Genomic DNA, 13,709 nt, shown 5'->3' on the forward strand with positions numbered 1-13,709 from the left:
AAGCAGACAGCATCTAACAGGCGAGGGTCTGAAGAGCCCCTTCCATCTCCCACACGCCAGGGCTTTCCAGGCCACTGCTCCCTTTCGAATCTGAACTTGTTTTCACCAGAGCACCTTAGTCCCCCTGTTCTTCCCATCCCGTCCTCTTCTCTGTGTCTCTTTGCTGATTCTTACTTTCCGTGACTGTTTATCTTTCCTGCCAAAGTCTTTCCCCATCAGAGCGAAGGCACTGCCCAGTGCTGCCGTGTGGGATTCCCAGGGGTTCAGCTGGGATTGTGTGTGTCAGTACGTGACAGCTGCTGCTGACAGCTCTCCTGAGTCACTGCCGAACCCAAGGCGAGCACCAGTGCCTCTTGAATGGAAGAGGATTGCCCAGTCTTGACCCAGGAGGTCCCACAGCTTTGGGGTACCGAACTAAAAGTGACCATGTTTAGGATTTCATTAGGATCATGTCCTTTCATGGCGTGAGAATGAAGGTGGCTGAAATTGGTGCTAAAGGTTCATTACCTCTGTATGGTCTGGGAGAGTGAGTGAAGCAATCTCACCAGTGTTTCTCACTCCCGTTTGTTTCTGCAGGAGGTATCTCCAAGCTATTTTAACAGCTCCATATTGTACCCTCACAAAACATCTCCCAGCTCTCGCTTCTTCCCAGAGTCACGTAACATCTCACTGCTCCTGCTCTCCAGAGTGCTCAGCTGGAGTTAGAAATGTGAGTCACTTGTGTTCCCCACTCTGGGGGCTGAGGATGCTCTTGCCCCCGCATTCAGAGCTCCTGCAGTCAGAGGAGGTGGGAGCAATGAGAGATGGAGCTCAAGCCACCCCCAGACACCGCCAGCATTAACCTCTCAGGGAGGCTGGCTGTTTCCTGCCTTAAAGCCAGACTTCAGTAACAATAGCCCAATAAATGAAAAGTGAAGATTGCAAGAAGATCATCTTTATTAGAGTAGATACAGCAATTCAGTACATGAAAGAACTAGAAATAATTGAAAAACTAAGCCAATTTGCAAATTAATCACCCCTAGATGGATGAATCTACCTAAACTTTGTGTGGCCAAGAATTTTCTGTGCTGTAAGATAGTAATTTCCAGCAGTTTAGAGTGATTCCTGCTTCAGTTCCTGTGTGTTGTCTGCATTTTCTGACTGTGAAGGTGACGTTCGGAGGACTCTCAGCACTATTTTCCATCTGTCGGCTTCTCTCTCTTGTCTACAATAGTGTGGAGAGAAAGAACAGCCGTTACTGAAGCGTAACGCACACGAGACCATTCTGCAATGGGTGCTGAGCTTGGTTTCTCTCTCATCTCTCGCTCCCTTCTCTCACAAGTTTTCTTCTTCATAGCATTGATTTGAATCATACCTCACTTTTACAAGACAACTGACCTTTAAAAGCTCAAGGCAAGTTTTTCTTGCGTGTTCATACAGTTCCTCTGAGCTGGCCAACCTTAAATGTCTTGTATCCTTTCATCTGGGGGAATGATTAAGCGTTTTGTGCTTTACTTAGCCTTTACTGTAGCGTAGTCTGAGATTTTTTTCTGATTCTAACATCTTTTAATGACTGAAATTTGTTAAAATCTAGCCAGAGTCACCATTTGTTAGTTATTAGCAACACAAACCAGTGCAGCAGCCCAGGCTCTACAATGGACACAGCTCCCATAACGTGTGTATATTTCCCTTTAGAAAATAAAACTTCTTTGATTCCTAAAGGTTTCCTGAAGAGAAAGAATTCTTACCGGCGGTTCCAGGAAGGGGTCCAAACATCCTGTAGAACAAAGAGATAACAGTTGAAAGGAGAGGTACCACATCAAATGCTGTGTGAGATGAGGATGTATGAGAGCAAATCCTCTACCAGGTGCATTGTGTGTCCAGTGAGGGAAGAGACGGTCCCCTCCTCCCCTCCCTCTCAGCTCAGGAGAGGGAATTGTTGAACTAGGTGAAACACTCCCATCTGGGAGGTCCCCTTATCGCCTCTCTGCAAACAGCTTGTCTGCCTTCCCTTCTCTTCAGAGTATTCTCTTCTACACTGAATCCTACCAGGCGAGAGCTATTTAGCTGGTAACAGAAGTTTATGGGAATTTGGTGTTAATCCTTATATTCTATAGAACATTACTAACTGCACCGTGTTTCTTAATGCCAAGCAGCTAATGATTAGTTATCACGGACTGCTGGTTGCATTTCACCTCTTATACTGCTTCTCAGTTTGCCTTGTTGTTTGGAAACTCTTTGAGGTACTCACGTAAAGTAAATGGGAATTGTAACATTTCTAGCTCCACTACGGTCCACAAAAATTAATTTGTTAAAAATCTCAGAACCCCCAGAGTATCTGAAGTTGTGTTTGCTGTGGTGCTGTGGGAATTGAGCCCTGTGGCATAGTCAGACTCTCTGAGGCACAGCCACAAGGTTTTCTGCAGCGAGCAGTTACTCACTGGGACTCCTGGCCCTCCAGGAGCTGTCGGTAAGTGGAGATCTCTTGCTCCAGTCGAGTCTTGATATCCATGAGGGTCTTGTATTCGCTGTTCTGGCGCTCCATGTCAGCTCGGAGCTCGGCCAGCTGTGCCTCGAGGCTGCTGATCAAGCCCTGCATCTGCGCCAGTTGGGCACCGAAACGCGCCTCCGTGTCTGCCAAGGTGCCCTCCAGCGCGGCTCTCTGCGAGCAGAGGGGGGAACCACAGACAGGTCACTGCCGGATGCAGGACACCTTCCAAGGAGGGGAATATTTTCCCATTTCAGGGCAAATTTTACTGTACCATGTTGAGCTGGGACTGAAGTTCTATCTCCAGCCCTTGTAAGGTGCGTCTCAGGTCAGTGACTTCAGACTTGCTGCTCTGCAGTTGCTCGGAATTGATGGCTACTTCACAGTTCAGCTCTTCAATCTGAAACAGGGAAAACTTTACGTGAGAAACGTGGGACCTCTAAGTAGAGGTCATAAGGCTTTCATAGCACTTTTCTCTGTGGTTTAATAATTATTTTGTTTCTTTCCTGGATTTTTTTTTTTTTTGCTAGTATTTGTGTAGTGTGGAGTTTTTCCCACCTTGTTGTGGAACCAGGCCTCAGCATCCTTCCTGTTCTTCTCAGCCATGTGTTCGTACTGGTCTCTCATATCAGCCAGGATCTTGGTCAGGTCAATGCCTGGAGCAGAGTCCAGCTCAACACTGACTTGGCTGGCTACTTGCCCTCCCAGGGCACTCATTTCCTATGGTGGAGGAAGACAAAAGAGGGTACAATCATAAACTGAAAACATTATGAACCTTCTGTTCTTTCTTCCAGGGCTAAGATCGGACCAACCCCCTTAAATACTTGCAGGGGGTGTCTTTAGTTTCCTAGTCTACAGAAATCTATCTTCCCTGTTGGAGAGCTCAGGGCAATGCTGAGGGATTCCACGTTCCCACACACTGTTTTTCCAATGTCACTTTCAAACATCTTTCTTGGGGTTTTTTTACCTCCTCATGGTTTTTCTTCAGATAAGCCAGCTCCTCTTTCAAGCCTTCGATCTGCATCTCCAGGTCGGTCCTGGCCAGGGTGAGCTCATCCAGGACCCTGCGCAGGCCGTTGGTGTCAGCCTCCACGCTCATGCGAAGAGCCTGCTCCGTCTCAAACCTTAAAAAACCAAACCAAAACTATTCGGTGTGGCTGATCAAGCCAGCCCACCGTGAAACACATCATGTGCTATGAAAGTATATGGTTTTATAGGAATTATCACGTAGCAAATGTTGTCCAGCATTAAACTTTTCTCCGCCTATTTACATGCTATAAAATTTTCAGTGGTGCAGAAGGTGCTTTCAGCAAATACATAAGGGGCTGAACTGCAGTGACAGGATCAAACTCGTGTTCAGGCAGAGATTTTATAGGCATTCCCTTCTTCTTTCACAACCACTGCCCTTTGGCTCAGCAAGGGTTTTTGCCTGCTCCAGAGACCTCTCCTTTCAGGAATTACTCACTTGGTTTTGAAGTCGTCGGCAGCCAGCCTGGCATTGTCGATCTGCAAGACGATCTTCGAGTTGTCGATAGTGGCCTCGAGGATCTACAAACAATGAGAGTTCATGGCTGAGGCTGAAACAAACATGTTATCTTCTTTCCTGATCTGAAGATGAAAGGAGTTGAGATTCTATTTAATCTGTAGCTACACCAAATAAAAGTGTATTTTATTTGGTCTCAGTAGGAAAGTATCAGTGATCTATAGCAAATACGTCACCGTGCTTTTGCCATGACTGTCAGTTATGGACAGGTCCTTTTCCTCTTGCCTGGCACGTGAAGGGGCTTTTAGGGAGGAGACCCACAGTGAGAGGAAACTCCGTGCTGTCTCGGAGGGGAGGGCTTTGGTGAGCTGGGGGCAGGTGGTGTTTTAGGACTGAGGCAAGACACCTGTTTCCTGGAGATGCAAAGGAAGCAAAGTCTGCAGAGCCCTCGTGCCAGAATTTGTTCTCAGGGGGAAGTGGGTACAAGGGCTGGATGATTTTAAAATAAATGATGTGTTTGTGTTTCATAAACCATACAGTCCTTTTGTATGGTTTGTACAGTCCTTTTGTATGGTTTGTATTTCCTAGAATATCCAGAATAGTGTTTATTGATTCTTCTCATGCGTCATGAAAGCCCCTAAAGGAAATTTTGTTTATTTAGAAGTAATACCTGTTAATTTTTACCTAGAAAGCATGTCTCTTGTCTGCCACTTTTAAAACTCAAAAGGTCATCCACAAAAACAGTTGGAGCAACATTATCTCTCCCCTATCTAAGGGGAGTAAAAGACAGGAGGGAAGACAATACTAAAAGGAGAAAATCAAATGGCCTTTACTGGAGCTCAGTGTTTGAAATGAATAGAGAATGTGAATGGGTTGAAGCAAGGGGAAAGTAAACTGCGTGGGAGCGGTCATGAACTCCAAGCTGAACCGTGAAAATGAAACCTCAAGTTTTCTTTCATTTATTTACATAGTTTAATCAGCTGCTGCCTCTGTTATCCAGGGTGTGTATCATCCCAGAGCAATCTGTTATCAGGTACCCATGGGCTATTGGGGCAAATCCTGCATTTATATATGGGATTGATTCCTTCATGTCTGCTACTTCCTTTTTCCATAAGCCAAATGCCTCAGCACTCAGCTATCAGTTCCAAGCTTAAGTAAGAGAAATGTGAAAGAGGAATAACTGTCTGGTGATGAAATCTGGAGCTGCTATCTTCCCATTTACAGAGTTGTACTTAACCAATTAAAGCAAACATTATCAGAGAATTAAGTTCTAAGGCATCTCAGACAAACTGTTTTGTACAATCTCTTAGCTAACATTTTAAAAAGTAGATAATTCCATACTGATAATGTATGTATCCACCCTGCCCGATCGTTAGATATTCATCTCCTCCTCCTCTCCTTTCCACAAACCGCGATGCCTTCTGGGTGCTTTCCTAGGGAAGCGTCTCTCTCTGGGTGTTTATGCTTCCTTCTTAAGTGCCTATCTGAGATGATTTTTAATAAATATTAACACCTACCTTGTCTCGAAGGTCTTCGATAGTCTTGTAGTAAGGACTGTAGTCCCGAGCTGGGCTTGGCCCTTGTTTTTGGTACCAGTCTCGGATTTTGGTTTCAAGGTCAGAGTTTGCCTCTTCCAGCGCACGCACTTTCTCCAGGTAAGAGGCGAGGCGTTCATTCAGGCTTTGCATAGTTGCTTTCTCATTTCCCGAGAGGAGGCCGTCACCGCTCCCCAAACCACCTCCATAACCCCCGCTGAAGCTGCTGCTAAAGCTGCTTCCATATCCCCCCCCAAAACCGCATCCCAGGCCAGAAGAGACGAATCTGGCGGAAGAGACTGACACCCCCCTGCCACCAGAGCCCCCATGGATGCTCGGAGCCCTCAGGTAGCCCCCACCAAAACGGAGGGAGGAGCCCCCAGGTCCCCCTGCCACCGAGGAGGCCGTTTGCCTGAAGCTGTAAGTGGCCATGGTAACGCCAAGGACCTAAGCCCAGCTCCCACGGTGTGTGCTCCCAGCACGAGAGTGTGCTCCGTTCCCCCACCCCGGCTCTTTTATGCCTGTGACAATGGGAGTTGTCTCCCGAATGTGTTATCTGAGACCCATGGAATTTATCAGCCTTAACCCTTCTGCCAACACGGCGATTCCTCTTATTGGTCAGTTGCTGTGAAATGGGCTGTGTTTCTGTCCCAAACACCTTCACGCACAGGAGAAAGTGTTCTTCCTTCCTTCCCCCTGACTGCTGTCTCTTGAAGCAAAAGGTGGGATTCAGGGGAGGCGTCACCCTGCGGAGGGGAGCACTCACAAACCCAGTTATAGTTCCCCTGTGTGGAAACAAAGGGCTGGGAGCGCACAGCCCTGCTGCAGCCAACGCTGCGTCCAGAGCCAAGTCACACGATGACTTTCTTCATGTCATCTCAGGAGAGAACTTTAATAACAGTGACTAAGGTAGTAACTGGTAGACTGATAGCAGAGCTTGAAAGGAGCCCAAATGGTGAGCAGTGTGTGTGGACCTGGACAAAACAAGTTCCCACCCCTCTGTTTTCCTTATTTCCCATGAGAAAAATTCTTCTTTTGGAAGTATCATTTTTACCACTTCTTTCTTTGCTCCCAGTTCCTTTGGGACTGACAGCAGAAGAGAGGGTCTGACCGAGAACGTGCCTTGTCTGAAGGAGTCTGATTTTCTAAAGAAACAAGAAACCTTTTCAAGGAGCAGCAGCAGAGATGAGATAAGCATTAAACTGCCCTGAGTACCTGGGGAGTGAAGCAACAACAGAAACAAGTGCCTGGGTGTACATTTAGTCCTTTCAGTGCTTCTGAAGGAGGGAAGTAAACACAGGAAACAGTCACTCGCTCTTCTGGTCTCTGGTTCATGAAAACGTTATTTCTGAAATGCTTAAGTCCTCTGTTATCCAAGATGCATTTTCAAAAGCAATTTTGCCTCAAGCTCCTCCGTGGGCATCACCAGTGGGTACTCACATCTTATTTCTCCATTCTCTTCCTTCCCCTTGCCCCTCGCTCCCTCCAAACCCCGGGACTCCCTAGCAGAGAGCTATTTTGAAGACAGGGGGACGAAGCTGCCCTCCCAGCCTTGGCAGCCTTTGGGGCAACCAGGCCTGGGCAGAAATTCTGCCACCTACAAGGGCTTCCACTGAGCAGAACCTCTGGAGCACAAGATGCACTCTGTGACGTTTCAATCAGAAATTCATTTAATACCAACATAAAGAATTTAAGATAAGCCAAATGAAACGTGTGCTCTGTGTGAGGGCCTGTCTAGTCGTTCTATAATGCATCGGGTAATTTAGACCACGGATTAGTACTGTACTCACTTTGAGCAGAAGGAAATGTCAAACTGCAGGGCAAATACAGGGAGGGTGAAAGAACAAACACACAAGCTGGGAGCTGGCCAGGACACCCGCATTACAGCCCCGTCGGGCTGTGTCTGGCTATGGGGCTGGATCAGAAAGAGGGATTCTGCAGTGAGTCAGGCGCGGAAGGTATCACTTCATACACACCATGTGGGTACGTGCCCTCCCTGCCCGGGATGCTGTAGCCCAGGGGCAGCACCGCTGAGTTCTTTGCTGTCTGTAAAGATGCTGCGCGCACACAGCTCCCCAGCTTGCCCAGTAAAACTGCACAGCCCTTCAGAGACAGGGAGGACACTGCTGGCTGCCAGAGACGCTGGTCATTCCTTCCCCAGACCTGAATGTCCCATTCAGCCCTGGGCAGGAGAAACCTGCCCGGCCGGTTACTGCTCCAGGCCCTGTGAATAGGGGAAGCGAGCACAGGGAGTGACAGGCTGCCTGCAGAGAAAAAGAAAGCTACAGAAGAACAGTTCTTAAAGTCCATAGTTTGAGCATAAAAGAACATAAATCAATGTGCTTTTCTTCACTGAACAGAAATGCAAGAAGCTTAAAGGAGAGTGAACACCGGCATATTCTGATTTGTCTCCTGCTGCAAGGAACATCCTTCCCTCTGGGTACCCCTTTGTCATCCCCTGGACTCCCATGTCAGGTCCTCAAAGCAGTGTATTTTGGGGGTTTGCAAATCAAAGCACACATTTATGATGCTGCATAATATTTTCTGATCCAGTTCATGAAAATTGGGGTCTGGAAGGCCTCTGCATTCCCTCTGAACCCCCTGGAGTAAAAGCAGCAATCATCATCTGTTACACTGTAAGAACATCGATAACGCACTGCCAGCGGGTTGGGTTTGCCCAAAGAATGAGCTGCAGTTCCTCGTGGCAGCTTGGGAGCACGTCTGAAAGTGTCAGGAGAGGAAAAGCTTGGGAGACACTGTCAAATGAAGTAACTATTTACTCTTTATACCACCAAATATATCATAAGCTTCTAGTAGCAAATCACTCCCTCCTGCAGCATTTTTATTAAAACTGCATTCTAAGTTTCCAGAAAGGTTTGGATTTGCTTTTACCTTTGCATCTCTCTTTTACCTCAATGGCTGCATGGGTTTGGTTTTGTTGGGACTCCCCTAAGGTGATAACATGTACTTAAATGCTCGGAAAAGGCTTTAGTGTTCCCAAATATTTGCTCAAGAAAGAATGTGCTTTTATCATTCTGCATAGCTCTTTTCTACTCCCACCACAATAAACTTAATTTATTGTAGGGTCAGCTTTTCCCTAAAGCAAATGCAAGGAATGGTCAGCAAAGGGAATTTCCTTTATCTGCAGCTTATCTGAGGGTGAGGGAGACACGTCTGTTAAAGTGAAGTCATCCAGGAGACGTGGAAAAGTGCCCGAGCTCCTGCCGGGGACCTTGTTCTGCTTCACCTGTACGCTCTGCTTTACTGGTCACTACTGCTTTGTAAAATTGTTCAGATTGTTTCACAGTATTTTTATTAACTGTCCTGTAAACCATTGTTTACTGCCCTTGAGTGACGCCGGCATGTACCTCACTCTTTTCACAGCCTGCTGTGTTTGCTTCAGGAATTGTTAATGCAATTGCAATTAAGTGAACTCTGTGAACATTTTAACTTACATCATTGGTGTCTGCAATTCCACGGATGCTTCTATGGACAAATGAGGAACGTCAGGTTATTTTTCTGAATTTACCTTGTAAACCTTTGAGGGCTTGTCCCTTCTGATAAGTCTTCCTTCCTATCTCTACTTCCAGCAGTGAAAATGTGCTTCTTGACTCTTTTGCACCACATTTGCAGTCTTCATCTCTTCTCTTGCTCATCAAAACCTTGGCCACCCCACCATATGCCCTTTGAAAATCACATATGCCCTTTGAAATCACAACTTGGTGTGTTTTTCTCTCCGATGGAAGGCCACAGACATGAAACATTAGAAGCTCTTTAAGCCAAGCACAAAATTTTCTATTTTTTCTTTAAACTTCCTTGTGGGAGGAACCAATGACAACAGGAGCCGATCTGCAGCTGGTTCTGAAATGCCTGTTGAATGGCTGCCCAAGAGACAATTCTTAGCTTTCTTGCTTCTATATCCCATCATTAATCTCTCTTTTTTTATCCTCACAAATCTTGCATTGCCACATACTCACTGAATGTGCCAACAGATTGAGAGACAAGAATGTTTCCGTGCAGGAGAGGCAGGTCCCAGCACATGCACTCCCAGCTGGTCACAGTGCGAGGGGGAGATCACAGTGCAGCGCTGCTCACTCCTCACTTTCTCAAAATTACTGCTTTTGCAAAGTAGAAGGAATGGGATTTGGTGGTGACAAATGCATGCGGCTGCCCCGATTTCTGCATTGAAGGAGATGAGAAATAAGGTCATGTAAGGGTTCAGTTTTAAAAGAAATCACAGGAGTAGATGCAGAACAACACATTTTTATCCAGGGGTCTAGTTCTTTTGTGGCAGAAAAGAAACGATAATTCAATGATTTGAGCTGAACTTGAAAGACACAGATTCCTGTCCAGCTACAAGCTTCTTTAGTGATATCGGGACATAGAATTTAATTTCTCAAAGTTTGTAATTTGTGTGATACTTGAATAGGTTAGTATGAGGAAAATACATGAAAGATCATGAACTCAAACACTTAAATAACTGGCAGCAGTGTAAATACTCGGCAAATACTTGAAACTGGAGTGGAGGGTACTTTTGGAAGTACCTTGTTATTGTCTCTGTTTCCCTAAAACTCTTGACTTCTCTGTCAGTCCAGAACTATAATGATAATGCTCGTCAGGGAGTAAAGTACCTGAGATCGGAAAATAAAATAGATTTTCTTGTAGCATGGGTAAAAATTGTGTGGGAAGAAAGGATCAGTTCAGACACCCAGCCCTGATGAGTGAAAGACAAGTCATTGGAGATACTTTTACACTTCCTTTAACCTGTTATCTGGCTGGTAAATCTCAGCAAGGTATGATGGGGCTGGAAACTATTATTAAGAGTCGAATGTCTAACTGCCGAGAGGATGCCTTCCAAAAGTCAGGTTGCTGCAGGCAGCAGCAATAAGCAACTTTGAGGCACTGCCAAAAGCCAAGAGCCTAATCCTGTGCCAGGCTCCGGAGGGAGCGGGTGCGCGGGGAAGGTTTGCCAGGTCACTGTGGGCTGCAGTGATTCATCTGCAGGAGGAGGCCCCAGGGCCCTTCAGAGGGCATTTTCCCATAGGCCACATGGAAAATTCCTACTCACTCCCACCCCCGCAGACCCGGTAGGAACAGAGGAGATGGGTTTCACAGCACAGAGAGATGGGCTGCTTTATTCTGTTCATATCTGTAAAACATTTGGAGACCTTATTTGCATTTGTGCTATTTATACGCTCATATATTTAGATGCATATGTTTATATATTTGTATTTATATACTTATAGACTATTATTTCTTCTGCTAGTTTTACAAGAATATATTCTGATCGTAGTGACAAGCCACGACTTCCAATAAGGGTAGAGGTTTTACTGTGCAAGCGTTAAACTCATGTTCTTCATCAAATTAGGAACCAGGGAGCTCTCTTTGTACCCTGCTGATGGATCCTGTCAACCGGGTTTGGGCTTTCCTGGTCCGATGGTTGGTTTCATACTGGTTTTTGCTTGAGAGAAATTCTGAGAGTCTCCAGATCTCTGTCAGGCTCAGTGAGAAAATCAAACTGTTGCTCTCAGAGGGACAGCCCTGTAGCCACTGGTGTGAGGTGTTTTGAGAACAGCGTGTTCTCATGGCAACTATCAGCTCCGGGAGACACCTTCTACAGCCCTGGCTTTGTCTGCCCAGGATCACTGTGTACCTTTAGGAAAGGAAAAGGGTATTTCTAATTTCTCTAACAGTTTGCTCCATTTTCAAAATAGTAGTTTATGGGCAAATTTCACAGCGTTTGTGTGTATCAGGTAGGTTACCTTCCTGGGCAGTCCTGGCTGGTAGCTGTAACTGAGAACTATGGTTTTCCACCAGCCTCTGACACTTGTATTCAGCTTTAAATCTTCTTTCAATGAAACACTAAGGTCTGTGCCAACTGTTTAGCTATTTTGGGCAGCCCACCACCACCACATCAAGCTGACTGAAACACTGCCGAGTGCCTTTTCACTCTTTTCTAATGGGTCCGCCCTTAATAACTGATAAAAACTGTAAGATTCTGGTGACATGATTTCTAACAGCATTTTCAACAGAAAGGAATCGTCGGCATTTGTTTAAAATCTTTGCATGTGTGAAATCGCTATGAACTTTTTGGTACTGCCATAATTTTTGACAGACTGACATCGGGTTGCGGGAGAGAACTGAGCTCAGATTAGAGGTGTTGTAAGAAAATGCTGGTTGATGAGGCTGTGGGTGCCTTTGATGGCACAGCGCTCCGGCTGCCAGGACGGGTTCGTGCAGGAGTGTGTGCCCACGGAAAGTGCTCCCTCCAGCCAACCTTTGCACGGCATCGCCGAGCGTGGGCTCCTAAGTAGTGGGTTATTAGGAGTAATTGCAGCGCGCATAACCTTCTCTCGAGGCAGTACTAAAAGAGTTACGAAAGTCAACTCTGGTGCTCCTGAAATTGCATCTTCACTGTATCAACCATGAGAGAGCTTTTGCCCCTAATGCCTGTCCTAGTGTGAAAGTATTTGAAGAAATTCCAAAGTTTGTTGGGATTACCCCTCCAAAATGTTATGTGCTACAGGAAACTTAACAGAAATATGTTGCCTGGAGTGCAGAAAGGATTTTCCTACAGGGATTTTTGTACTTGCTTAACTTCACTGCTATTATTTTTCAGGGTTATGGTAGGCTGGGAAACATGACAAATATCACAAAAGTAGCTTTCTTTCATCTGATTTGTTACCAGAAGCCCAGGTTCTCTTTCTGCAGTACCCACAGCAGTGGAGGGGCCGGAGGAATGTCCCCCTGGCACAAGGCTGGCTGCACAAGGGGCCTGGCTGGGGACAAGGGAGCAGGAGACTTTGGGGAGCGAGCCCAAAGCCACAAGTCGTGGCAGTGTTGGGCATCTGGACCTGTCCCTGTCCCTGTCCTGGTCCCTGCAGACACACAGCAGACCTCAGCCAGCAACAAGCCCCACTAATTCAGGCTACTAATTTCTGGTTCTTGTTCTGGATTCTTCTCTCTCCAGCTATTCCCCGCCTCATCTTCGTCTGACCTCCTGAAATCGTTAGGTTATGCGGGTGGAGATGATTAACTTCCAGAATTAAGAAATTCAAACACACCCAAAGATGACAACGCACAGTCCCTTTGGCAGCCACCGGCTGCAGTGTCGGTGTCTCCACAGTCCCCCCTGCAGGCCTGGTTCTTAAACACGGCACCATTTCATTGAACCTCATTTGTAGTAAAATCCTTCTCCTCCTCCCTTGGCAATACCAGGCTCCCTGGTGTGTGGCAGCCGCTGTTGCTACTGAATGAGTTGAAAACAGAGACAAAACAACTTCAGCGCTAATTAAATGCATGCAAGGACAGTCCAGGAGGTTTGGACTTAATCTGAATTTGCTGATTTCATATGGAATTACCTCAAAACCTTCAGGAATTACGTGAAAGAAATACTTCCTCTCTTCCTCTTCCCTATCCTTTGTAATGAATTTCTAATCTTTTTATGCCTGTCTGTTGATTTGGTTTATTACCCCATCTGGTATCACAGTGTTAGTCCGGTGAAAAACGTCTCTATTTTATTATCATTTAAGCTGTTCTTTCCTTGGCCTAACCGTTTCCCGGGTCTGAGGCTTGCATTGAATTTTGAGACTGCATTGAACAGTTTCTGTCACGAATCCTATTGTATCTTTTCCGAATTTGCCACTAGAGGATGCTGTGCGAGCCCACAGGCTGCATCCACAGCTTCAGGGACAGCCTGGCCGTGAGGCAGAGGGAGACAGAGCTGTGCTGGGTGCTGAGCCCGGGGAACAGACCCGTGCCCGGAGAAGAGACCCGTGCCCTGAGAACAGACCTCAGCCCAGGGAACAGACCCATGCCCGGGGAACAGACCTGTGCCCGGGGAACAGACCCATGCCCTGAGAACAGACCCGTGCCCAGGGAACAGACCCGTGCCCAGGGAACAGACCCATGCCAGGGGAACAGACCCATGCCCAGGGAACAGACCCGTGCCCAGAGAACAGACCCGTGCCCAGGGAACAGACCCATGCCAGGGGAACAGACCCGTGCCCAGGGAACAGACCCATGCCCTGAGAACAGACCCGTGCCCAGGGAACAGACCCGTACCCTGAGAACAGACCCGTGCCCAGGGAACAGACCCGTGCCCGGCCACAAGAGAGCACGGCACAGGGCTCCCCCACACTGACACTGCAAGCGCAGACCGATTCCACCTCATTCCATCTTGTTTTGATGGGCTTTGATATTACAATGGGCAAATTACGCTCTG

At 46.8% G+C, this 13,709-nt stretch overlaps 1 protein-coding gene across 1 annotated transcript; it reads right to left on the minus strand.

The window, feature by feature from the left end:
• Nucleotides 1-1,172: 1,172 nt before the first annotated feature.
• On the minus strand, nt 1,173-5,917 carry LOC141474669 (keratin, type I cytoskeletal 19). The gene is made up of 8 exons (XM_074162679.1): nt 5,468-5,917; nt 3,933-4,015; nt 3,435-3,591; nt 3,026-3,187; nt 2,742-2,867; nt 2,421-2,641; nt 1,728-1,756; nt 1,173-1,204 (listed from the first exon to the last, which is right to left on the minus strand). Exons 1-8 carry the CDS (start codon nt 5,915-5,917, stop codon nt 1,173-1,175), a joined length of 1,260 nt encoding a protein of 419 aa, XP_074018780.1.
• Between the last annotated feature and the right edge of the window lie 7,792 nt (nt 5,918-13,709).

This window comes from Numenius arquata, chromosome 23 (assembly GCF_964106895.1).
Source record: "Numenius arquata chromosome 23, bNumArq3.hap1.1, whole genome shotgun sequence".
In the NCBI taxonomy this organism is placed as follows: Eukaryota; Metazoa; Chordata; class Aves; order Charadriiformes; family Scolopacidae; genus Numenius; species Numenius arquata.

Coding starts and splice junctions, on each gene's coding strand:
- LOC141474669 (XM_074162679.1), bottom strand. CDS start 5,917: ATGGCCACTTACAGCTTCAGGCAAACGGCCTCCTCGGTGGCAGGGGGA. Junction 3,592..3,932: donor GCCGACGACTTCAAAACCAA/GTGAGTAATTCC, acceptor TGGTTTTTTAAG/GTTTGAGACGGAGCAGGCTC. Junction 3,188..3,434: donor TGAAGAAAAACCATGAGGAG/GTAAAAAAACCC, acceptor CCTCCACCATAG/GAAATGAGTGCCCTGGGAGG.